Source organism: Schistocerca americana, chromosome 5, assembly GCF_021461395.2.
Source record: "Schistocerca americana isolate TAMUIC-IGC-003095 chromosome 5, iqSchAmer2.1, whole genome shotgun sequence".
Taxonomy (NCBI): domain Eukaryota; kingdom Metazoa; phylum Arthropoda; class Insecta; order Orthoptera; family Acrididae; genus Schistocerca; species Schistocerca americana.
The window spans coordinates 159,981,135-160,006,876 of record NC_060123.1 but is presented as its reverse complement, the minus strand read 5'-3'; the positions used below and the strand labels follow the sequence as shown (position 1 = coordinate 160,006,876).

General features: G+C 44.1%; 1 protein-coding gene across 1 annotated transcript in view; it reads right to left on the bottom strand.

The window, feature by feature from the left end:
• Positions 1 to 25,742, bottom strand: part of LOC124615682 (diacylglycerol O-acyltransferase 1) — a 153,724-nt gene that overhangs the window by 67,976 nt on the left and 60,006 nt on the right. The window contains exon 2 of the mRNA XM_047143712.1: positions 10,272 to 10,400. Coding sequence (XP_046999668.1) covers positions 10,272 to 10,400 — 129 coding nt within the window. The remainder of the gene's footprint in view (positions 1 to 10,271; positions 10,401 to 25,742) is intronic.

Genomic DNA, 25,742 nt, shown 5'->3' with positions numbered 1-25,742 from the left:
ATGTAAGGAGGGCGGAAGAAACTCCTTACGTCGCCAAAAATTGACACAAACGGTCTTACTGGGTGAGAAACGGAAGCCGGTTTCGATGCTCCTCGAGTGGAGGCGATCGAGACATCCTTGAAGACGTCTTTCAAGAAGGCTGGTCCGTTGAGAGCTGTAGTAGATTGCAAGATCGTCCACAAAGAGGGAGCCCGAGACATCAGGAAGGAGACAATCCATAATTGGATTAATGGCGATGGCAAACAGTACAACACTCAGCACGGAGCCCTGGGGTACCCCGTTTTCTTGGGAGAAAGTACGGGAGAGAGTAGTGTTCACCCGCACCCTAAATGTGCGCTCTGCCATAAATTCGCGAAGAAAAAGGGGCAGCCGGCCTCGAAAGCCCCAAGAGAACAGTGTGCGGAGGATGCCTGTCCTCCAATAGGTATCGTATGCTCTCTCCAGATCAAAAAATATTGCTACCGTTTGGCGTTTCCGGAGGAAATTGTTCATGATATAAGTGGAGAGAGCAACAAGATGGGCAACGGCAGAACGATGCTTTCGGAATCCGCATTGGGCTGGTGTTAAAAGACTGCGGGATTCCAGCCACCACGCTAAACGGTAATTCACCATACGCTCCAAAACCTTACAGACACTACTCGTGAGAGAAATGGGGCGATAGCTAGAGGGGTGATGTTTGTCCTTTCCAGGTTTCGGAACGGGAACGACAATAGCTTCCCGCCATCGCCTGGGAAAGGTACTGTCGGTCCAAATTCGATTATAAAGGCGAAGGAGGTAACGTAGGCTATGGGTTGATAAATGCAGCAACATTTGGACATGGATACCATCCGGTCCTGGGGCGGAGGAGCGAGAAGAAGAGAGGGCATGTCGGAGTTCCCGCATGGAGAAAACAGTATTGTAGCTTTCGTGATTTTGAGAGGAGAAAGCAAGATGTCGCACTTCCGCTGCACGTTTCTTCGGGAGAAACGCTGGCGGGTAATTTGAAGAGCTCGAAATCTCAGCAAAGTGCTGACCCAATGAGTTAGAAATTGCGACGGGGTCCACTAAGGCATCATGCGCGACAGTGAGCCCAGAGACCGGGGAGAAACTAGGCGCGCCTGAGAACCGTCGAAGCCGACTCCAAACTTCCGAGGAGGGAGTGAAGGTGTTAAATGAGCTAATAAAGAATTTCCAGCTTGCCTTCTTGCTATCGCGGATGACGCGACGGCATCGCGCACGGAGCTGCTTATATCGGATACAGTTGGCCAAAGTTGGATGGTGACGGAAAATGCGAATAGCACGTCGCCGCTCAAGTATTGCGTCACGGCATGCCTCGTTCCACCAAGGAACTGGGGGGCGCCGGGGCAATTCGGAGGTGCGTGGTATTGAACGTTCCGCAGCTGTGAGAATAACGTCGGTAATGTGTGTGACCTCATCGTCGACGCTGGGAAAGCGACGGTCATCGAATGTCGCTAGAGACGAAAAAAGTGTCCAATCGGCTTGGGCAAACTTCCAGCGTCGCGAGCGCATATATGGCAGTTGAGGTTGCAGTCTAAGAACACATGGAAAGTGGTCACTCGAGTGTGTATCATCAAGGGCGAACCATTCGAAGCGCCGAGCTAGCGGAACAGTACCGACCGCAAGGTCCAAATGAGATAAATTTGCCGTGGAGGCAGACAAAAATGTGGGGACCCCAGTGTTGAGGCAGACTAGATCCGCTTGGTGGAAGACGTCTAGCAATAGTGAGCCACGTGGACAAGGATGTGGAGATCCCCAAAGCGGGTGGTGGGCATTGAAGTCCCCAACCAGCAAATAGGGGGGTGGAAGCTGATCAAGAAGATGAAGGAGATCAGCTCGTGCCATTGGTGTAGACGATGGAATGTATACCGTACAAAGAGAGAACGTGTATCCAGAAAGGGAAAGACGGACGGCGACAGCTTGGAAGGAACTGTTTAAGGGGATTGGGTGATAATGGAGAGTATCATGGAGCAGAATCATGAGTCCTCCATGGGCTGGAGTGCCTTCAACAGAGGGGAGGTCATATCGGACGGACTGAAAATGAGGGAGAACAAAGCGGTCATGGGGACGCAGCTTTGTTTCCTGAAGACAGAAGATGACCGGCGAGTAGGATCGTAAGAGGATCGACAATTCATCCCGATTGGCGCGAATGCCGCGGATATTCCAGTGGATAATGGACATAGGGTGAACAGAAAATGGAGGAACGTGACCAAGGGTGCTGTCAACTCAACGACTGCTCAGAGCTTGCGACCGGCAGCATGGAATGGCATTCAGTCGAAGGCAGAAGATCCTGATCCATAGGTTGGTCAGGAGCAGCTCCTGCCACCAACGATCTGCCAGTTGACCGGCCACCAGCAGTGCGCCTCGGCGACACAGAAGATGGCCGAGGGCGATTTCCGCCAGGTGGTGCTGTAGATGGGACACATCTTGGCGGAGAAGGAGAGGAACTGTGTTTCTTCGTAGCCTTCTTGGAAATATGATGTTTAGATGAAGGAGGAACCGATGGTTGTGAAGTTGCAGTACGTAAAAACTCTTCACGAGAATGCTCTTTTTTCGAAGACTTGGCGTCTGACTTTTGGGCTCGAGATTTAGCAGAACCCGACGAAGGGTGAGCCATAGAGTGGGCAGGCGAAAGTGGTGAGGTTGAACGGGCGATCTTTGCGCTGGCCGATCTGACGACCGTGGTACTAAATGTGAGGTCGCAAGTCTGCATGGCCGCCTCCTTTGTTGGCCGAGGAGAAGCAAGGACAGTGCTGTATTTTCCTTTCTGAGGCACGGTGGGCTGTCGACTGGCGAGTAACTTTCGAGCAGCAAAGGTCGACACCTTTTCCTTCACTCTTATTTCCTGGATGAGCTTTTCGTCCTTAAAAACGGGGCAATCTCGAGAGGAAGCAGCGTGGTCACCCATACAGTTGATGCAGCGAGGGGATGGAGGTGGACAAGCACCCTCATGGGCATCCTTGCCACACGTAACACATTTGGCCGGATTGGAACAGGACTGGCTGGTGTGATTGAACCGCTGACATCGATAGCAACGCGTAGGGTTTGGGACATAAGGGCGAACGGAAATTATCTCATAGCCTGCTTTGATTTTTGATGGGAGTTGAACTTTGTCAAATGTCAAGAAGACAGTGCGGGTTGGAATGATGTTTGAGTCAACCCTTTTCATAACCCGATGAACAGCCGTGACGCCCTGGTCAGACAGGTAGTGCTGAATTTCTTCGTCAGACAATCCATCGAGGGAGCGTGTATAAACGACTCCACGCAAGGAATTTAAGGTACGGTGCGATTCCACCCGGACAGGGAAGGTGTGGAGCAGAGAAGTATGCAGCAATTTTTGAGCCTGGAGGGCACTGTGTGTTTCCAACAACAGGGTGCCATTCCGTAATCTGGAACAAGACTTTACAGGACCCGCAATTGCGTCGACACCTTTCTGAATAATGAAAGGGTTGACCGTGGAAAAGTCGTGACCTTCGTCAGACCGAGAAAGAACAAGAAACTGTGGCAACGATGGAAGAACCGTCTGTGGCTGAGACTCAGTGAACTTACGTTTGTGAGCAGACATAGTGGAAGGTGAGGAAACCATTGCGGAAGAATCCCCCATGATTACCGGCGTCTCCGATGGCTCGCTCCTCCCTTGTGGGGGCCCTCACCGAGGGCACACCCGCCTTAGGTGATTGTTCACACCTCAGGTCACACCTCCCGACAAACGGACGGAGGGACCAATCGGCACTTTCGGAAGGTATCAGCTCGGGTAATCACCCCTCCCTGGGCCTGGCCGTTACCAGGGGGTACGTACGTGTCCTACCTGTCTACCCGGGGCGGGGAATTACGCGTTACCCCGTCACCGGCTACGCATGGAAGTGCGTGGGTCGGCCTTCAGACACGCACAGGGAGGAAAAAAAGAGAAAGAGGAAGGAAAGAAGAGGGGGTCTCAAACGCCGCAGCGGAGAAAAGGGCAAGGAGAAGAGGGGAGGACAGAGGAAGGACGAGGACTTGCAAGTCTAGAAAGCAAGGAATTTGGAACAGTTTCGAGCGTCAGTCTCCGGACGTAGGCACAAACCATACTCCCAGAGGGGGAGAAAGGGAAGGAAAGAGCCAGAGGTGAGGGGGGGGGGCGAAGATGGGGGACGGGGAGGGATGCGGAAAGGGAAGGGAAGGTATGCAGCCCGGAAAAGAAGGAGGGCCACATTAGCTCGGGGTCCTGTGCTCACTGCGCACGTGTCCACAAAAGAGTTGTGGACCCCCTGGGGGGGGGGATGTTTCTAGTGTCAACAATTGAAGAACCTATTCTCGGAATTGATTTCCTCAAGCACTATCAGTTGTCACTAGATTTTGTGCAAAATACTGTATTTTACCCCTCCCTTAACAAACATATTCCTTTCGCTTCACCGAGTGACAGTTCGGCTAACACCAAACATGTGTGCTGTGCTAAGAAGTGTGTAAACCTATCCTTGGAGCTGCAATCTTGGACAAACAAGTGGCTAGTGGAATGCGCCAAGTCTTCTAAGTTTCGGATGGAAATGCTGCTGCATCTCCGCGACATACACCACGAGTTGGCCTCCACACAACAACGCCTCGCGGCACTACAAGCAGACGACTCGTCGGCTACAGACAAGGTCAGTCCGTGCCAATCTGGTGTTCCCGTGCCCGCGCATGTTAACGACAATGTTGTGAACTCTGTAAACTGTGTCAGCACCCCCTATTGTAATGATAGGGTATGCCCAAGTGCTCATGCTCCTTGCGTTCCGAATGGAAAATTAACTTGCCAAGCTTGTGGCAACAAACTACGGCCATCTGCTGTCTGGCCACGCCCACTCGTGCCTACAGCGCGTAGCGGCATGGCCCGCTACCAAGAACCAGCGTACCAACCTCGCCCATGTTAACACGTGTGCTGCCTTTACGCAGCCTACGAGCGGGTGGCACACCTGGACTTCCATGCCCTCAGCGCCACAGCTTGGCCCGTCCGCCACTGCCTGCTCCGCTTCACGGACATCTGACTATCGTGCCGCGCCAGGTATTGCAGTAGTCACTAACGGCACAGTTCATCGGTTACGTCTAACCGATGGGCCGCCCATATTGCAACGTCCACGCCGCCTCAAGCCAGAATTTATGAAAATTGCAAAAGAACAATTGGACGATCTGTTACAAAAGGGAATAATTGAACCTTCTTCCGGTTGCTGGGCTAGTCCTATCCTGTTCGACCAAAAGAAAGACGGTACTTGGCGTATGGTCGGAGACTATAGGCGTTTAAATGCCCGCACCATCATTGATAAATATCCGGTCCCACACATCGCAGACTTCAATCATGCACACTTGCAAAGTACTTCTCTGATTTGGACTGTAAGCACGCATTTCATCAGATTCCTATGGCTCCGGAGGACATTGAAAAGACTGCCATAACCACTCCCTTCGGGCTGTTCCAATACAAATTTATGCCGTTTGGGTTAAAAAATGCACCCCAAACGTGGCAGTGTTTCACCAATCAAACTTTATCCCATCTAGACTTTTGTTTTGTATATATGGACGACATATTGGTTTTTGCTTCTACTTTAGAACAGAGTGAGGAACGTGTTCAAGTCGTGACAGATATTTTAGCAGCCGCTGGTATTGAACTGAACGATAAAAAGACTCAATTGCACCAGTCATCCGTCACATTCCTAAGTTATGTTGTGTCATCGGACGGTCTGACACCACCACAGGACAAGATCAAGCCTGTTCTCGAGATGCTACACCCTCAGACCTACAGGGAATTACGCAGGTTCATCGGAACAGTTAATTATTACCGGAAACATTTGCCAGCCGCTTCTGCGGTGCAGGCTCCTCTCACAGATGCTCTCGCTGGCCCACAAACTTCTGGCACCCACCAGGTACCATGGACACCAGACATGGACAAGGCATTTAATGAACTCAAACGGCTGTTGGCCTCCGCTGTCACTATTGCTCACCCACGGGCAGACGCCACAATGTTTATCACTACTGACGCTAGTGAAAATGCTATTGGCGCAGTACTGAGTCAGACATACAACGATGTTATGACCCCCCTGCAGTTTTTCTCGAAGAAGCTAAACAACGCGCAGAAGAAATACTCAGCATTCGACAGAGAACTACTTGCAGTTTACGAGGCCATAAGACACTTCAGAACTGATGTTGAGGGACAAGATTTATATGTGCTCACTGATCACAAGCCGTTGGTTCCTGCCATAAAAAATCCTGCGGCTGATCCACCCCCACGACGCTTTTGTCACATTGATTACATCTTGCAATTTACAAATGACATTCGCTACATCCGAGGAGCGGACAATGTGGTCGCTGATTTTCTCTCGCGTGTTGGTGCTGTCACAACCTTAATTGACTTAACAGTCCTACCTCGGTTGCAATCGGCAGACCCCGATACCATGCAGTTAATTTCACACCACAGTTCCTCTCTCCAACCGGTACGCTCTACTTTCCCAGGGAAAACTGACTTAGTGTGGTGTGATGAATCGATAGGTACGTTGCAGCCATTCATTCCTAAGCCCCTCCAACGCCAGGTCTTTGACAAACTACACACATTAGCACACCCCAGTGTCAAAGCCTCCACCTGTCTGGTAGCTGAACGGTTTGTCTGGAGAAACATGCGCCGTGACTGTCAGTCTTGGGCAAGGGCATGCATGGTGTGTCAACAGAGCAAAGTTTCCAGGCACACTTCTCCACCCCTTGGCTGTTTTGCCCAACCTCCAGGCCGGTTTCACCATGTTCATGTCGACCTCATAGGCCCTTTGCCCCCCTCCGAGGGTTTCCGTTACTTGTTTACAGCTATTGACAGGATGACTCGGTGGGTTGAGGCTGTGCCTATTCCGAACATTACCTCTGAGACAGTAAGTCGAGCATTCTTAGATTCGTGGATCTCTAGATTTGGCTCACCTGTTTACCTCACCACTGACCAGGGGCGACAATTCGAGTCTTCAGTTTTCTCTGACTTATGTAAAATGTGTGGTATTGTAAAAATTCATACTTCTGCATACCACCCCCAAAGCAATGGGCTTGTCGAGCGATGGCATCGCACCCTGAAGTCTGCCCTGTGTTGCCATGACTCACTATGGACAGAGGCACTGCCCTTCGTGCTTCTTGGCCTTCGTGCGACTTTCAAGGAAGACCTCAAGGGGTCCGTAGCCGAGTTCGTATATGGCCAACCCCTGGTTTTGCCTGGAGAATTAGTCACTCCGACGCCACTTCCACGGCCCTCTGAACTCCCTTCACATCTCAAGCGGGTGCGCTTGCATTGCAGCAAAATTCAGCCGCCACCTCCGGCTGCTCATACACCTCCGCGCGTGTACGTACCGCGCACGCTAGACTCTTGTGAGTACGTGTTTCTCAGAGACGACTCAGTCAAAGCCCCGCTTCAGTCGCCCTACACAGGTCCTTACAAGGTCGTCAAACGCTCTGAGGATAACATGGATCTCCTCATAGAAGACTCTGTAACCACGGTCTCACTCAACCGAGTGAAACCAGCTTTCATTGAGCCTCAGGTGAACCTCCCTGATTCTGCCCCTATTTCTCCCACTCCTGCTTCGAGCGGCCATCCATCTTCCCACACCATACATTTGGGTATTGATTTTCCACAGCATGTTTCTCTGCCGAGCACTGCTCCTCCTCTGCGTTCATCTAATTCGAGTGGCCAATCTTTTCGGGGCTTCACTCCTCACAGCCCTCGCAGTCGAACTGCCAACCACTCGGATTCTACCATTGTGTTACCATCTTTGTGTGACAGCTCTGTCACGCTGTTCAACCCACGCTGGCTTCTCGTTGCCTTCGGTCACGCTCCCTCGTCTGTCAGCTGATCACCTGAGGTTGTCTCCTGCACAGTCTAGTGCACCTGCCAACCCCTTCTTAGCAGATGCTTCCCCCTGCCATGGCTTTCCCACACCTCCCTGCCTCCCTACCATTGCTCGTACAGGTGCCATCCAAGAATTCACAACACATGTGCACCCTGATGACACACATAAATTATCTGTTGTCGTAGATGGCGATACAGTGTGTGTGGTACTCGCGTGTGGCAATATTGAGGGAGGAAGTGCAGAATCTCGTGTGGTGCGCCGCTTTAAATTGAGCAGAAGTGCTGCGTGTGGCAATTTGCGTGCCTTTGTTAGGCCTTCTGGCAAGGTGATTCTCCGCCTGCCGGCTGACGAAGTGCTACACCTTCACTCCAGGACGGGACGTCGTCTTCAGCCGCCGGTGTCGCTTGCTGACTTCACCATCGACGTACCGGGCTTCACCCCCCGGTCTCCTACCAGTCGACCGCTTCCGCCTGACGCAGAAGAAATGTGCGTTACCTTCCTAATTTCTCACCCCCCCCCCCCCCCCCATTCACAGGGACGTACTCCGTACTGCGCAGGGGGGGGGGGGGGGGGGGGGCTATGTGGCGTAGAGCGCCATAAAAATCGATATTTGTTCTGTGCATAGGTGTGCTATCTTTGAGGAGGGGGCTTTGGAGAGCATGTTGGACGCTAACGGCAGTTAGTGTCTACACAGATACAAGGCCGGAGGCTAAGTGTGAATAAATCTGTATATGAGAGAACTCTAGTTGTTTACCTACAACTGTACCATATTCCCTCAAGAATAATAAAATGGTGCAATATGTTCAGTATTCCAAAGAAAGTAGATGTAAACTGTAGATGATAATGGGTATCTAAAATACTTAGAAGAACCAAAGTGGAACAGTACGACTAAGACCAAGAACACAGTGCCTGGATTAAAAAGGGCCCTCCTGCTAAATCTATACACAGGAAAAGAAATGATAGAAATAAAAGAAAGGTGCAGGAGTGATTAAAATCCTGGGTGAAAAAATGTCAATGGTAAGATTCACTGATGACACTGCTATCCTAAATTAGAGTGAAGAAGAATTACAGAATCAATTGGATTGAATGAACAATCTAAATGAGATGTAGCAGAAATGAGAATAGCAATAAACTTATCAAAATTAATTAAAATACTCATTTTTTTTAAAAAAATGTAATTTGAGACATAAAAATTCTACTCACTAAGTGGCAGCAAGAGAATCAATCTTCCATTCTTATCCCATCTGGTAAGTCTCCACTGACCTGGGATTCTAGGCAACTTTCCCAAGCTCTCCCCATTTCCTAAACCTCACCAGTCCCTTTTCTTTGCCCCTCTTCCTTCCCCTTCAACTCTTCTGGAGTGGAGTGGAGTCATGATGGATGAGTGCATGCTCGAAAAATGGTGAAGACAGCAGTTGTCTTAGCTAATGGGTTAATCTGGAATTTTAAATTATTTAAGGTAATGATGATAGCAAGAGGACAGTTTAAACCTCCAACTGTAGTGATTCTCTGATTGTTCTCTATAAAATTGCAGACCAATTTTATTTGATAGTTACATTAATTTTAAGGATGGTATTAGAGCTATGTAACAAGAAAATGAGAAACTAAATTTAGAAAAGATTTTTTATTTGACATTTAATGCAGATAATGTGGGGAGGGGAGGGGGGGTGAGGGATTAAATTAAGGAGATGGGACATTAACAGACTGAAAGAACCAGAATTTGTTGAGAATATAATTTAACTGGACAGATAGGTTGACGAAATTTTCAAAGGGAAAGGAATACAGTAAAAGACAATGGATAGCTTAGATAGAAAAAACAGTGAATGCAGCAGAGGATCAGATAGGTAAAAAGACAAGGGTTGATAGAAATTCTTGGATAACACCGGAGATATTGCATTTATTTCATGAAAGCATTAAATGAAGCAGGTTAAAGGAATACAAGAATCTAAAAAAAATTAGTGACAGGAAGTGCAGAATGGCTATAAGGCATATTTGAAAGACTTAGAAGCATATTTCATTAAGGGAAAAAAGAGATACCACCTACAGGAAAACTGAAGACATTTCTGAGAAAAGAGAAGAGCTCAGATGGAAAACCAGTGCTAAGCAAAGAGAAAGCTGAAATGTGGAAGGAGTACTAGAGGTGTACAAGGGAGCTGAACTTGCTGCGAGAAGAATTTGACAGAGCACTGAAAGACCCAGAAGTAAACTATGTCCTGACTAGTAAATTGTAACAGTGTGAGTGTGCACGCACCAGTTACCTCTGAAAATGGACATTATCCTAAAGCTTAGCATGTTTTCCATTTTGTTTACATGTCTATTAATCACTGAGCAATTCAGCTGTGTGAAGTGGTTGCTTTTATTTCTTCCATTAATTATGTTCCAGTATTCTCTTTTCAAATTTCCGTGAAACAATTCACTTCTTAAAACCATCAGCTTAGTCAGTGGATAACTTACTTTATTAGATTCTCCAGAAGCAATCTCATTCCACCAATAGCAAGCAGCAGGAACGCCCAGTTAACAAATCCAACAAAGTTGTCAAATCCTGATGACCATGAAAATAGTGAATCCCTGGGTCTATGACATCTGAAACAAAGTTACATTAGATTAGGTGAGAGTAATTGATAGAATAAGGGTAAAAAGGATACTGTGCAGCTCCAAGGAATGACTGATTTGTTTACCCTCTCGTATTTAGTAAGTTGTATGAGCACTCAAAATTACAATTTCACACAAAAGGCACTATATACAATACAAAGTAATTGTATCTTCAAATTGCCCAAAATAGACAATTTAAATTTATCAGTAACAGTGCCTTTGTATTTATCAGGAACTTCTCATATGTTATCTAAACTTCAAAAAATATTTTATGGCAGTTGTTTTTTGTATTTGTTTGAAAGGAAAACCTTGTTAAAATAACCAAGTCAAAACTGTTAAAACATTTGCTATTTGTGTGATACTTTGTTTACAATCCATATTTAAATGCAGCTACCATATGTCTGAAGTTATCCAGGTGGAAAGAGAGTGGCCACTTTTGTGAAAATGCCTTTTTAAACTATAATTATAAAGCTACATCTACACCTACATAATACTCTGTGAGCAACCACAAGATGACAGTGGTGGAGTGCATCTTAACACTACTCGTCATTTGCTTTCCTGACCTATTCACAAAGATAGCAAGGGAATAACAACTGTCTATAATCCTCCATACGAGCCCTAATTTCTCTTATCTTTGCAGTCATTATATGACATATGTTGGTGGCTGTAAAATCATCCTACAGCCAGCTGCAAACCCTAGTCCTCTGAATTTTCTGAATAATGTGTCACAAAAAAAGTGTGGTCTTCCCTCCTGAGATTCCCATTTGAGTTCACAAAGCATCTCTGTAATATATGTATGCTGAGTGACCTTACTAGTAACAAATCTAGCAACCCACCTCTGAACTGCTTTGATGTCTTTCTTTAATCTGACCCAGAGGTTATCCCAATCACTCTACCAGTACTGAAAAATGGGTCACACTAGCATTCTACACACAGTCTCTTTTACAGCTGAACCAAATTTTCCTAAAAGTTTCCTAAACAATCAAAGTCTACCATTCATCCCCATCATTGTCATCACAAGCTTGTTCCATTCCATATTGCTTTCCAGCATTACATCTAGATATTTAACCAATATGGCTGTGTCAAGCAGCCAACTACTGCCACTGGACATTACTAAATTATTTTTCCTTATCTGCATTAAATTCTATTTTTCTTCATTTAGAGCAAGCTATCGCTCATCCCATCAATTAGACATTTTGTTTAAGTCTTCTCTTATTCCACTACAGTCAGTTATACCTTCCCACCCTGTCCATCAGATCACTTATGTGCACAGATAAGAGCAGCCTCATCTCTCTTCCCTGGGGCACTACGACAATACCCTTGTCTCTGATGAATGCTTGCTGTTGAGGGTAAGATATTGGATTGTAGGATACAATTTTCAACTGATGTTGAGAGTGAGCTGATATGAAACTTCCTACCAGATTAAAACTGTTTCCCTACCGAGAAGTCCCCAATCCAGTTACGAATTTCATTTTCTAGACCATATGATCATGCTTTTCACAACAAATGTCGGTGTGGCACTTTGTCAAATGCTTTTCAGAAATCAAGAAATACTGCATCTACCTGACTGCCTTGATCCAAAGTTTTCAGTATGTCACATGAGAAATGTGCGAGTCGGGTTTCACATGATCCATGTTTTTGCAATCCATTCTGGTTGGCATTGAGGAGATCAATCTGTTCATGATACCTCATTATGTTTGAGTTCAGAATATATTCTAAGCTTCTACAACATGTCAGTGTCAAGGATACTGGATAGTAGTTTTATGGATCACTTCTACTACACTTCTTGTAGATGGGTGTGACCTGTGCTTTTTTTCCAAGATATGGAAATGGGTTTTTGTTCAAGGGATCTACAATACATTTTAGTTGGAAGAGGGCTTACTCAACCACAAATCTGGTACAAAATCTGCTGAGGATTCCATTAGGACCTAGAGCTTTGTTCAGTTTTAACAATTTCAGCTGTTTCTCGACACCTCTGGCAATAATACTTATTTTATTCATCTTTTTAGTGATATGAGGATTAAATGGGGCCTGTTCTCCAGGGTTTTTCTTTGTAAAGGAACATTTGAAAATGGAGTTAAGCATTTCATCTTGTTTTGCTACCCTCAATTTCAGTTTGTCTCATTTGCTAGTAACTTGACACTAACATAAGTCTCTTTATCACATGACATGTGTGAACTGTCGTGGGGTCCTGTAGTGGGCAGGTGTTGTGTCAACAGTAATACACCTTCTCACCTGTATCTGCATCTGCATCCATACTCTGCAAATTACTGAAATCCATGGCAGAGGGTGCTTCCTACGGTATCATTAAGCTCCCTCATGTTCCATTCGCATATGGAGTGTGGAAGGAATGACTACTATAACATCTTTATGCAGCCATAATTCGACTAATTATATCTTTGCAGCCTGTTTGGTTGTGACCTAGTAGTACTCATTGTATGTTTAAAACCTGGTAGATGGATAAAAATGAGGCGATTTTCAGAAGAATCAGCACTGAAAAGAATATGTGATAAAACTGAGAAGAAGCAGGGACAGGACAATAAACCATGTTTTAAGACATCAGGGGTAACTTCTATGGTACTAGAGGCAGTTACAGGCTAAAAACTGTAAGTGAAGACAGATACAGGAAAAAAATTTAACTGAGAAATTTGTGTATAAGTTATACCACAATAAGAAGAGTTTGGCACAGGAGAGGAAATCATTTGGAGCTGCATCAAACTGATCTGGATAATGACTTTTTTCAAAGTTATTGCCAGTTCAACCACATTGTTTGATCTTTCACCAAAAGATGCTAACACTGACACAAAGATTGTGCCACATCAATGAAGTCAGCTAGAAATCCAACAGCCTTAAATTAAACAGCTTTCAAGATACCACAAGCAGTTACCAAAGCAATGTCTTAACACAGACATTGGAGACTGACACATCAAAGGGAAGGAGTGTGTCACTGTATATGGATTCAACCAAGTTGTGAAGGAACAGACAAAATTTTTGTTCTGTGGCACGGTGTAAGTAGACCACCACAGTATAGAAGTGCTTCATAAAGAGACATGTTCTCTGCACACTGATAAGAGCTTTCTATGTATAAAATTCCTTGAAACCAATTCTGTAGGCAATACTGAGTTATATACTGGTGAAAAAACAGTCATGTATGGTGAAGTCTAAACAGAAATATTCAGTAGAAAGAACAGTCCAACTTCATGGACATCTGGATTGGTATCAGTACTTTCATCACTAGTCAGAATGTTTCTGCAAGCAAGTTTCTTAATATGGTCCATTGTTCACAGAACTTATGTCTCATGGCAGATTGCAATAGAAGAAATGGGCTTCATCAATGAATTATAGGAATTTAAGTAGGGTCATACTGAGTGACAAATTATACTATACACTGTTGTGATCAATTTGACACTCGCTGACTTTGATGGATGTCAATCTTTACTCACTAAAATGTTTTGTGGGCATGGGCAGATGAGGACAGTACCATCAAATTAGCTCACTTTGGTCCATGGTCCATCAGTAAAAATTCCAGGAATATATATATATATATATATATATATATACTGGTTGGTTGATGATTTAGGGACCAGACAGTGAAGTCAGTCTTTCAGTCAAGTGGATGAAGTTAGTAATGTCCACCAGAAATTTAATGTAATTATGAAAGTATCTAGGAGCAGTAAACTTTAAGCATTGAAAGCAATATTGATGCCAAAGCTGAGAAGGAATTCAAGAAGTAGTAGAAGTACATGGATCAAGCCAATGCATGGGTCAGAGCAGACAAATAGTCTTCCAGGGCACATCAGTGGTGAGAGAAAACCTCACCCATACCTGAATCCTTCCAATTCAATTACAAATGTTGTTTTCTTTTAGGGCACAAAAAGTGACTGTAGTCATACACTCCTATCAGAACCACAGAACATGAAGACAAAAAATGAATGAAAAGTGACTAGACATTAAGCCAAATTGATGTAATGAAAGATCACTAAAAATGGTGACTGAGAAAGGTCCATAAAATACACCATAGGGACAATGGAGGTCCTGAACTAAAACTTAAATGCCCTTCACCAAATTGCTACAATGGATAAAAAGTGAAACATATTTGACAGCCCCCGTGTCATTCACCTAAACTGCCGATAACTCAGATGGCGAACATAAATGAGAACATAAGTGGTTAAGAAAGGGCATTCTATCAGGAAATGACAAACTACCAAAGGTTGAGGTCAATGAGAAAGTGTTGGGGGAGCACCACTTAAAGACAGTGCCCAAGACACAACCTAGCTAAAATGATCTCATGGCGAGGGGGCTGAGTGAAGGTCTGCCAAGCCACTGAGAGGAGGTTTAATTCCCAAGAGCTTCCTGGCAGATTAACAGTGTGTGCCAGACAGACTCCAACTCGGGACCCTTGCCTTTGGTGAGCAAGTGCTCTACCATCTGACCTACGCAAGCACGACTCACAACCCGCTCTCACAGCTTCAATTCTGCCATTACCTCATCTCCTACCTTCCAAACTTCACAGAAGCTATTCTGAGAACATTGCAGCACTCCTGGAAGAAAGAAACCTGTGAGGATGGGTTGAGAGTCTTGCTTGGGTAGCTCAGATGGTAGAGCAGTTGCCCACAAAAGGCAAAGGTCCCGAGTGTGTCTCAATCTGGCACACAGTTTTAATCTGCTAGGAAGTTTCACTGTTTTCAGCAGTTATGAACCAATGGGGAGGGGTTTGTGGAGAGTGGAAGGGGTATGTGGTGACAGCACATTCTGAAGTTCATTTCTAAAAGATTTTGCTTGAACTCATCCAAACCCACTGTGCCCAGCATCCCTCCCTCAGTCTTTCATCCAAAGTCTATTTACACTCTTGTTATAAGGCCTACTATAATAACTGAAGCCAGCAATTCCAAACACAAATCTTAGAACACCCACATATCAAATGACTGAAAATGCAAAATTAAAAAAGAAAAGAAAAACAAGCAATGTCAGAATTCAGTCTTTTGTGGTGATGCATTTTATTTTATTTTGAAATAATGTATAACTACTAGATTTCAAATTCTGCACCGACTTTGTGTAGCCGTGTGTGTTCAGCCACCAAGCTAGCAGTCCCTAGATTCAGGAGGCAAGGTGGTTTGACTCCATCCACTGGCAACCTCAAAAATGATTTTCTGTGGTTTTCCATTTTCAATTTAGGCAAATACTGGGGTTGGTCCCTTACCATAGGCCAATTTTCTTTCCTGACACACTCCAGTTCCCTTAAAGATACAGCCCATCTACTTAAATCAAAATAGTTGCATTTAAGGCAAGCCAAGCATCTCTTCACAGATCTTGGCACTAAAAGCCACATGATAAATAAATAATAACCTAAATTCTCCTCATTTAGGCTCATATATTTCTCTGCCAGGACATTCCTTAATCCGTAAAATGAGCTTTACATTGCACAAACTGATACACACATACTTAAATGTCAAAATCTCTGAAATGTGAGGAGGAATAATTCCAAATCATTTGTACTTTTGCCACCAAAAATTATTGTAGCTTCTCAGCTGAACAGTGCTTGCTCTATTCCAAAACCATTGTCAGTAATAAACCCAGTGTCACAAAATATTTGTGCTCATACAGTCTCCATCGCTTCCTCAGCTCAAATCCAGACTGAAAGAAGAAGGGTGTAAAATGACCTTGGAGGGTGAAGGGAGAGTGGAGCATAACAGCTGTTTAGTGGTTTGCTGAAATACAATACTCCTCAGTAATGAGACTACTCCACTAGTTTTCATCAAGATCATTTTTGGATAAAATGATTTATTGTCCTCTATGGAAATTCAAAATTAATGAAAAAGTTGAGTCTTTTTAAGATCCTCAAACAAATTGGATCCTCCCCCTCCACCCTCCCCTTGATAAAATCCTGGTCATGTCCTTATTAGGGGTGATTTAAAGACTGATATTTTTTCTTGTATAAATCAAAGCTCAGCTTCTAGCAAAAATGTTTCTCGGTACATTAAACTACATTACATTTTCTACAAAAAAGGTCATATTCATTTTGGCTTTAACAGTTTCCACATTCACAGGTCAGTAAAAATTAACATTACCCTTAAATGAAGTGGGTTAAAATAAATATTCAATGCATGTGCCACATATAAGTTCAGTAGAACTGTATTAATGGGTAAATTGTGTTCCAGGGGTGCAACGGAGTGGAGGGGAGGAGGCATATGTGGGGTAGAAGGGCGAGGGAAGTTAGGTCACTGAACTGTTTTCATGCACTTCCCTCTTTCATAGCTCTTCAGAATAAAGATTAACCAGGCAATTAGTCTACCTACCCAGCTATGTCACAAGAAACAACTACAGGCTGTTTCATGATCTTCTATCAACCATCCACATTGTGTCTTAATCACTGGTGACATGGTGTGCAGAAATGCCCAACGGTGTTTATCTGCAGGTGGTCGCTCATGTCGGCACCAATGATGTGTGTCGCTATGGATCGGAGGAAATCCTCTCTGGCTTCCGGCGGCTATCTGATTTGGTGAAGACTGCCAGTCTTGCTAGCGGGATGAAAGCAGAGCTCACCATATGCAGCATCGTCGACAGGACTGACTGCGGACCTTTGGTACAGAGCCGAGTGGAGGGTCTGAATCAGAGGCTGAGACGGTTCTGCGACCGTGTGGGCTGCAGATTCCTCGACTTGCGCCATAGGGTGGTGGGGTTTCGGGTTCCGCTGGATAGGTCAGGAGTCCACTACACGCAACAAGCGGCTACACGGGTAGCAGGGGTTGTGTGGCGTGGGCTGGGCGGTTTTTTAGGTTAGATGGCCTTGGGCAAGTACAGAAAGGGCAACAGCCTCAACGGGTGCGAGGCAGAGTCAGGACATGCGGGGACCAAGCAGCAATCGGTATTGTAATTGTCAACTGTCGAAGCTGCGTTGGTAAAGTACCGGAACTTCAAGCGCTGATAGAAAGCACCGAAGCTGAAATCGTTATAGGTACGGAAAGCTGGCTTAAGCCAGAGATAAATTCTGCCGAAATTTTTACAAACGTACAGACGGTGTTTAGAAAGGATAGATTGCATGCAACCGGTGGTGGAGTGTTCATCGCTGTTAGTAGTAGTTTATCCTGTAGTGAAGTAGAAGTGGATAGTTCCTGTGAATTATTATGGGTGGAGGTTACACTAAACAACCGAACTAGGTTAATAATTGGCTCCTTTTACCGACCTCCCGACTCAGCAGCATTAGTGGCAGAACAACTGAGAGAAAATTTGGAATACATTTCACATAAATTTTCTCAGCATGTTATAGTCTTAGGTGGAGATTTCAATTTACCAGATATAGACTGGGACACTCAGATGTTTAGGACGGGTGGTAGGGACAGAGCATCGAGTGACATTATACTGAGTGCACTATCCGAAAATTACCTCGAGCAATTAAACAGAGAACCGACTCGTGGAGATAACATATTGGACCTACTGATAACAAACAGACCCGAACTTTTCGAATCTGTATGTACAGAACAGGGAATCAGTGATCATAAGGCCGTTGCAGCATCCCTGAATATGGAAGTTAATAGGAATATAAAAAAAGGGAGGAAGGTTTATCTGTTTAGCAAGAGTAATAGAAGGCAGATTTCAGACTACCTAACAGATCAAAACGAAAATTTCTGTTCCGACACTGACAATGTTGAGTGTTTATGGAAAAAGTTCAAGGCAATCGTAAAATGCGTTTTAGACAGGTACGTGCCGAGTAAAACTGTGAGGGACGGGAAAAACCCACCGTGGTACAACAACAAAGTTAGGAAACTACTGCGAAAGCAAAGAGAGCTCCACTCCAAGTTTAAACGCAGCCAAAACCTCTCAGACAAACAGAAGCTAAACGATGGCAAAGTTAGCGTAAGGAGGGCTATGCGTGAAGAGTTCATTGAATTCGAAAGTAAAATTCTATGTACCGACTTGACAGAAAATCCTAGGAAGTTCTGGTCTTACGTTAAATCAGTAAGTGGCTCGAAACAGCATATCCAGACACTACGGGATGATGATGGCATTGAAACAGAGGATGACACGCGTAAAGCTGAAATACTAAACACCTTTTTCCAAAGCTGTTTCACAGAGGAAGACCGCACTGCAGTTCCTTCTCTAAATCCTCGCACAAACGAAAAAATGGCTGACATCGAAATAAGTGTCCAAGGAATAGAAAAGCAACTGGAATCACTCAACAGAGGAAAGTCCACTGGACCTGACGGGATACCAATTCGATTCTACACAGAGTACGCGAAAGAACTTGCCCCCCCTTCTAACAGCCGTGTACCGCAAGTCTCTAGAGGAACGGAGGGTTCCAAATGATTGGAAAAGAGCACAGATAGTCCCAGTCTTCAAGAAGGGTCGTCGAGCAGATGCGCAAAACTATAGACCTATATCTCTTACGTCGATCTGTTGTAGAATTTTAGAACATGTTTTTTTGCTCGCGTATCATGTCATTTCTGGAAACCCAGAAACTACTATGTAGGAATCAACATGGATTCCGGAAACAGCGATCGTGTGAGACCCAACTCGCCTTATTTGTTCATGAGACCCAGAAAATATTAGATACACGCTCCCAGGTAGATGCTATTTTTCTTGACTTCCGGAAGGCGTTCGATACAGTTCCGCACTGTCGCCTGATAAACAAAGTAAGAGCCTACGGAATATCAGACCAGCTGTGTGGCTGGATTGAAGAGTTTTTAGCAAACACAACACAGCATGTTGTTATCAATGGAGAGATGTCTACAGACGTTAAAGTAACCTCTGGCGTGCCACAGGGGAGTGTTATGGGACCATTGCTTTTCACAATATATATAAATGACTTAGTAGATAGTGTCGGAAGTTCCATGCGGCTTTTCGCGGATGATGCTGTAGTATACAGAGAAGTTGCTGCATTAGAAAATTGTAGCGAAATACAGGAAGATCTGCAGCGGGTAGGCACTTGGTGCAGGGAGTGGCAACTGACCCTTAACATAGACAAATGTAATGTATTGCGAATACATAGAAAGAAGGATCCCTTATTGTATGATTATATGATAGCGGAACAAACACTGGTAGCAGTTACTTCTGTAAAATATCTGGGAGTATGCGTACGGAACGATTTGAAGTGGAATGATCATATAAAACTAATTGTTGGTAAGGCGGGTACCAGGTTGAGATTCATTGGGAGAGTGCTTAGAAAATGTAGTCCATCAACAAAGGAGGTGGCTTACAAAACACTCGTTCGACCTATACTTGAGTATTGCTCATCAGTGTGGGATCCGTACCAGGTCGGGTTGACGGAGGAGATTGAGAAGATCCAAAGAAGAGCGGCGCATTTCGTCACTGGGTTATTTGGTAACCGTGATAGCGTTACGGAGATGTGTAACAAACTCAAGTGGCAGACTCTGCAAGAGAGGCGCTCTGCATCGCGGTGTAGCTTGCTCGCCAGGTTTCGAGAGGGTGCGTTTCTGGATGAGGTATCGAATATATTGCTTCCCCCTACTTATACTTCCCGAGGAGATCACGAATGTAAAATTAGAGAGATTAGAGCGCGCACGGAGGCTTTCAGACAGTCGTTCTTCCCGCGAACCATACGCGACTGGAACAGGAAAGGGAGGTAATGACAGTGGCACGTAAAGTGCCCTCCGCCACACACCGTTGGGTGGCTTGCGGAGTATCGATGTAGATGTAGAAAATGCATTAACACTACATAGAAAGCAAAGATGAGTTACTAATAATACCAATGCAAGTAATGCACACCATTCTACATTACCAGAAGGGGAATTTGTTCTTAGTCATCCTTTATGGCAGTTCTAGTGTCTTCCGGAAAACATTTCTGTCCAATTTCCTTATGAGAATAGAACAAGCAACTTCACTGAGCACATCTTTACATGTAGTAGTGTTATTTTCACGATGACCAAGAAGTGTAATTTGTAAGTTCTGCTGTTGCTTTAAAGCACAAAACAACTAAGGCCATAAGCAGCCATGTCATAACTTAAAACAATCATTATCAAAGGAATTAGAAGTCAATAATACGCAGAGCCTAATCAGCTGTAGTACAGGGACAGCTAAAAACTTGTGGATGTTATGGGTCTTAGATCAGTAATAACACACTTAAGCTGTTTAATGAATATTTATTTAAGCACAGAACAAGGCAAATACAGCATAGCTGAACAAATTTAGTGCACTCAGTACACATAGACAAAGTGAATCAAAGATCCTTGGATCCAAAGATATGGTGCATTACACCAGCGGCACCACAGTTCTTGAATTTCGTCGGCACATCAGACCTAACCGAAGGGAACTGCTTAGCTGAGGGGTGAAACAATGTCCTTCACATGACTATCATTCACAATGTCACTAAGTGGCATGCTCTGTGTGTAGCAGCCATTTCTGCGTAGCTGCACTTGACTGGCCATGTCAGGACAGTCACGGTTAAGTGGCCACCGGCATGGCTGGGCCCAGGTAATTTTTCACTTTTAACCAAATGCACATTAGGTACACTAGTAAAGACACAAGCACAGTTAATAGGGTTCGAGGCACTAGCACAGAAGGACACTGGTAGAGCCATTGTTCCAAATACAGTGTAGACCAGCACATGAAGTCCGTTAATGATGAAACAAAGCACAAAATAATTCCTGAACACACGACAACGATATTGGGGTCACCATTGTGGATATTACGTGTCTTAGATCAGTAATAACACACTTTAGCTGTCGAATGAACATTTATTTAAGCACAGAACAGGGAGAATACAACACGGCTGTACAAACGGAGTGCACTCAGTACACATAGATAAAGTGAATCAAAGATCCTCGGTCAAAAGATATGGCACTTTATGCCAGTGGTGTCACAAACTAAACTATCACTTCCCTTTTGAGGAGGTTGCTCAAACAGTTGAAAATTCAGTTTCCTTGACCATATTACGACAAATGAAAAGCAGAACATGATCTTCAGCTCACCCTGTTACATGCTATAGTATCTTTTAATTCTGATGGCAAACATACTTTAAGTAGTAAATGGTTATAAAAATAAGCATTGGGTCAGAAAATGGTGCACTGCAGTAAGCACAGTGGTGCTGGGTCTCCACTTAAGTGGTGGTGACAAACAACGATGCTAGCTAAAAATGTCTCCTCACGATGAGAGGGGGAGGTGTTTAATTTCCCAGAGTTTGCCCCCATATAGGAAAGACTAGTGGTCATGCCAGAGTGAGAATGTTCCTACAAGCAGCAACACAGGCATCTGTAGAGACAGAATAACTAAAATGCCTAGGTAGTCTGATTGTAGCCTTGGTAACAGCAGCAGAAACTTCATTTCCCAACACTCCAACGTCACATGGGACCCACATAAACATAATGTTTGATCCATCATCAGTGAGTTGACACATTCTTGGATACATTATACTAAGGGGTGGTATGTGAATAGCATATAGAAGCTCTGGAGTGCAATAAGTAAATCTGAACTTAATACACAACAGAAGTGTGTCATCAGATGTACTGGGTGGCCTGATAGAGGGCTGAGAGCCCTGCAAAAAAAAAAAAAAAAAAAAAAAAAAAAAAAAAAAAAAAAAAAAAAAAAAAAAAAAAAAAAATCTGGCACTTTACTAGAAGCCAGTATCTAAAATGTATGTTGCCAGTCTGGCATCACAGTTGGTTTTACAGCCATCAGTGTAGAGGAAGGTACTATCTCCAAGCTGCTTGCAAAGTTCAAGGAACTTACGATAGGTTGAGTCTAGAGTAGTGTTGGTTGGTTGGTTGGTTGTTTTGGGGAAGGATACCAGACAGCGAGGTCATCGGTCTCATCGGATTAGGTAAGGATGGGGAAGGAAGTCGGCCGTGCCCTTTGAAAGGAACCATCCTGGCATTTGACTGGAGCGATTTAGGGAAATCACTCCAAACCTAAATCAGGATGGCCGGACGCGGGATTGAACCGTCCTCTCGCATTCGAGTCCAGTGTCTAACCACTGCGCCACCTCGCTCGGTCTAGAGTAGTGTCCTTGGGAAGCAAACTAAGACCAAGATGAATGTGGACATCTGCAAGAAGCCAAGGCATTTCAAGGCTCTCACCCCTCGATGATATGGCAGGTAACTTAAGATTATGCTTCTGAAGCAGTATACAAAAGCAAACTGTGGAAGGCAACGAAAAAGTTGCACTTACCCCATAATGGTTATCAATGGAGCTATCAAAAAAGGACACATAAGATGGATGGTTGGGCATAGAGAACACATGACGTGTGTATCTGCTGAGGAGGTGATGATGCTGGTATTACGGTGGAACTTCGGAAGCATCTGCATGTACACTTCACTGGGCTAGTCTAGAACGCTCCTGTGGCCAAATGTATGCCTTGATGGTTGATTGTGTTCAGATGGCACATAAAATAGATGATTGTGCAGCTGAGTATAGGAGAAACACACAGTCCATTTTTATTACCGGTAGATAAGGCATCAGTATAACCAGAGGATGATTTTCTGATCTGCTCCCCATGAAGTATCATTTAAAACACATTTGATATTTAGAGATCAGGTACAGCATGCTACCAGATAGGGTATGTGGGAGAACCAACAGTTTCCTATTGTGTGTGAGGCCCAAGAATTTCGTGGTTTTGACAAATAGAAGAGCAACAGGACCAAGATGTAAGGACAGTGGAAGAAACTCCTTATGCCACAAGAAGTTCAGCCAGATAGTTTTTACAACTGAAAAGTTAAAGCCTTTGTTGATTCTCCATGAATAAAGATGGTTGAGGCATCACTGAAATCACTCAACTAAATATGTCGATTGACAGCTGCAGCAGATCACAAAGTCATCCACAAAAAGAGAGCCCGAGATGCCTGGCAGGGAACAGTCCATGACAGGCGTAGTTGCTATGGAAAATACGGCTACACTCAGCAGAGCCCTGAGGCACTCTGTTCTCCTGAATAAAAGTATTCAACAAAGCTGAACACTTTGAAAACCTGTATTTTTAAAAGCTCCTGAATAAAATGGGGCAAGAGGCCTCTGAAGTCCCATGCGTGCATTGTGCAGTGGATGCCCTTCCTCCAGCAGGTACCTTAAGCCTTCTCCAAACAAAAAACCACAGCTACAGTTTAGTATTTGCACAGAAAATTGTTCATTATATGGGTTGACAGGGTGACAAGATGATCAACAGCAGAGTAGTGCTTATGATATCCACATTGTGCATTTGTTAGCAAATTTTGAGACAAGTCACCATACCAGTTGACCATTGATCGTGCAATCCATCACCTTGCAGACACTGTTGGTGAGGGAAACTGGGCAGTAGCTGGTTGGAAGATGTTTGTCCTTACCAGGCTTAGGTATGGGGATTACAGTCGTTTCACACTGATAATTTGTAAGTGTGGTGCTGTCATTGACCTATAGTGTTGGTGTTAAAGGGCTGGATTGATAAATGTGGCACCTTACAACCAAATCATTGACATCATACTGTAAAATCATGTAATTGTGTTGTATTCAATTGGTGAATTAATGAATGACCAAAAAGTGATTGTATTTCTCTCACTATTCACTGTGTTACTGGTATAATGCTCGAAAATATTTTTCATTCAGGAATTTAAAGCTAATATGTCTGATGGATTGACACTGATCGCATTCCGGTGTAAACCAGTAATCTCATGTTGGTTCACTTAGTTACAATAGCTCTAGTTCTGTAATACCTAGGTGACACACTTCTGGTGTAGGACAGTGCAATTTAAGCCTCTGGCACTTCATATATTAGGAGAGCTGAGGGTGAGGTGAAGCACCTGGTACCCTTCATGCTGTTCAAAGTATTCCAGGCAGTGATAGTGAAGATAATTAAATCAACATTGTCAGATACATATTGACATTTTACACTTTGGACAAGCTCTTCAGTGTAATAGACAGACGATAGCTCCAACTCTTTAGCTCTTTTACGTAACTACTTACTTAACAATTTCAAGGAATTCTCAATCAGACTTAAAATTACTCCACTTTGTGAATATAATCTCAGTGAAGTAATTCTGTCTACTCATGTAAGAGGATAGTAAATGCTAGGGAGTTATAGTCAGTCTGGACTGAAAAGTGAGCACTGCTCGTCGTGGGGAAAGCCTCTTGCCTCTCCTGGAAGAACAGTGCAGTTACTGTACAGGTGGACTAAGCATCACTTTCTCTTCTATATGCAGTGATTTACACAGATTTGGTCCATAAGCATTTCTAATGCCAGTGTTATTAGTAACTCATCTGTGTTCCATGTAGTGTTAGCACGCCTCATGGAAAATCACCACCTCCAGCCATGCCTGCACAATGCATCAAAATCCATAAGGTTTGCTGTGGGTCAAACACATTGTAGTTGTTTCCTGTTAAGTAGTTTGGTAGATAGTGAGGAATCAGCTGCTTGATCTTCAATCTGTAGACCTATGACGTAAGTCCACGACCACAATCTGTCGACCTAACTTCCCTCACACTTCTAACCACGGCCCTTCCCCCCCCCCCCCCCCCCCCCCCCCCCTCCTCCTCTCCTCCATGTTACACTTCTGGAACATAATTTAACCATTATATATATCTACTGCACTTCACTGGTAATCCACGGTGTTTGATCTTGCAGCCATTCTTGTCTCTCTAATTTGGGAAATGCTACATTAAAATGGTATTTAATTGTTGAAATAAATGCATCATTTTTCCATTTACATTCTTGGCCTGTAGGGTTCCATTACACTTACAAGATCGGCCGTTTCGTTACGTAAACGGCCATGACATGTCCACGGAAAGCCATCGCTGACGAATTTTAGATTAACTTTCGGGCACTTTTCGTGTAACCAGTAGTTGCATTTGATACACAGAATACCCTTCATCACACATGTTTCACATTCTCTACACGAAGAACTGTTCATTTTTTGCCTTTTTAACGAAAGAGAAGCGTCACTACACTTTTCTATCGGCGCCATCTTATGTCACAGCTCAAAGGCTGTTTGGAAATCAACTGGTTATAAATCTAAAAAAAGACTATGTATGCTGTGTTTAAAAACAAGGAGAAGGCTGTAGACATGGATTTAGAGGTTGATGGAACAAGGCTGGAAGAAGTAGAATCTGCTATATTCTTAGGTATTCTTGTGGATAATGAACTGAAATGGAAAAAAAACAATGTAAGAAACTTAACTGTCATATTCTTAATGATGGAGCTATCACAGTATTCAGACAAAAACCTTTTGTGTACAGTGCATCATGGACTTTTCGAGCCATACTTACAGTATGGAGTGACTGTGTGTGGAAACGTAAACAAACAAGAGACAAAACGAGTGTTCACATTACAAAAAAAGCAATTAGGACCATTTTAAGAAGAAAGACCTCAAATGTGCAGAAACTGTTTGAAGAAGTTAGGTATCTTAACTTTTTCAAAAT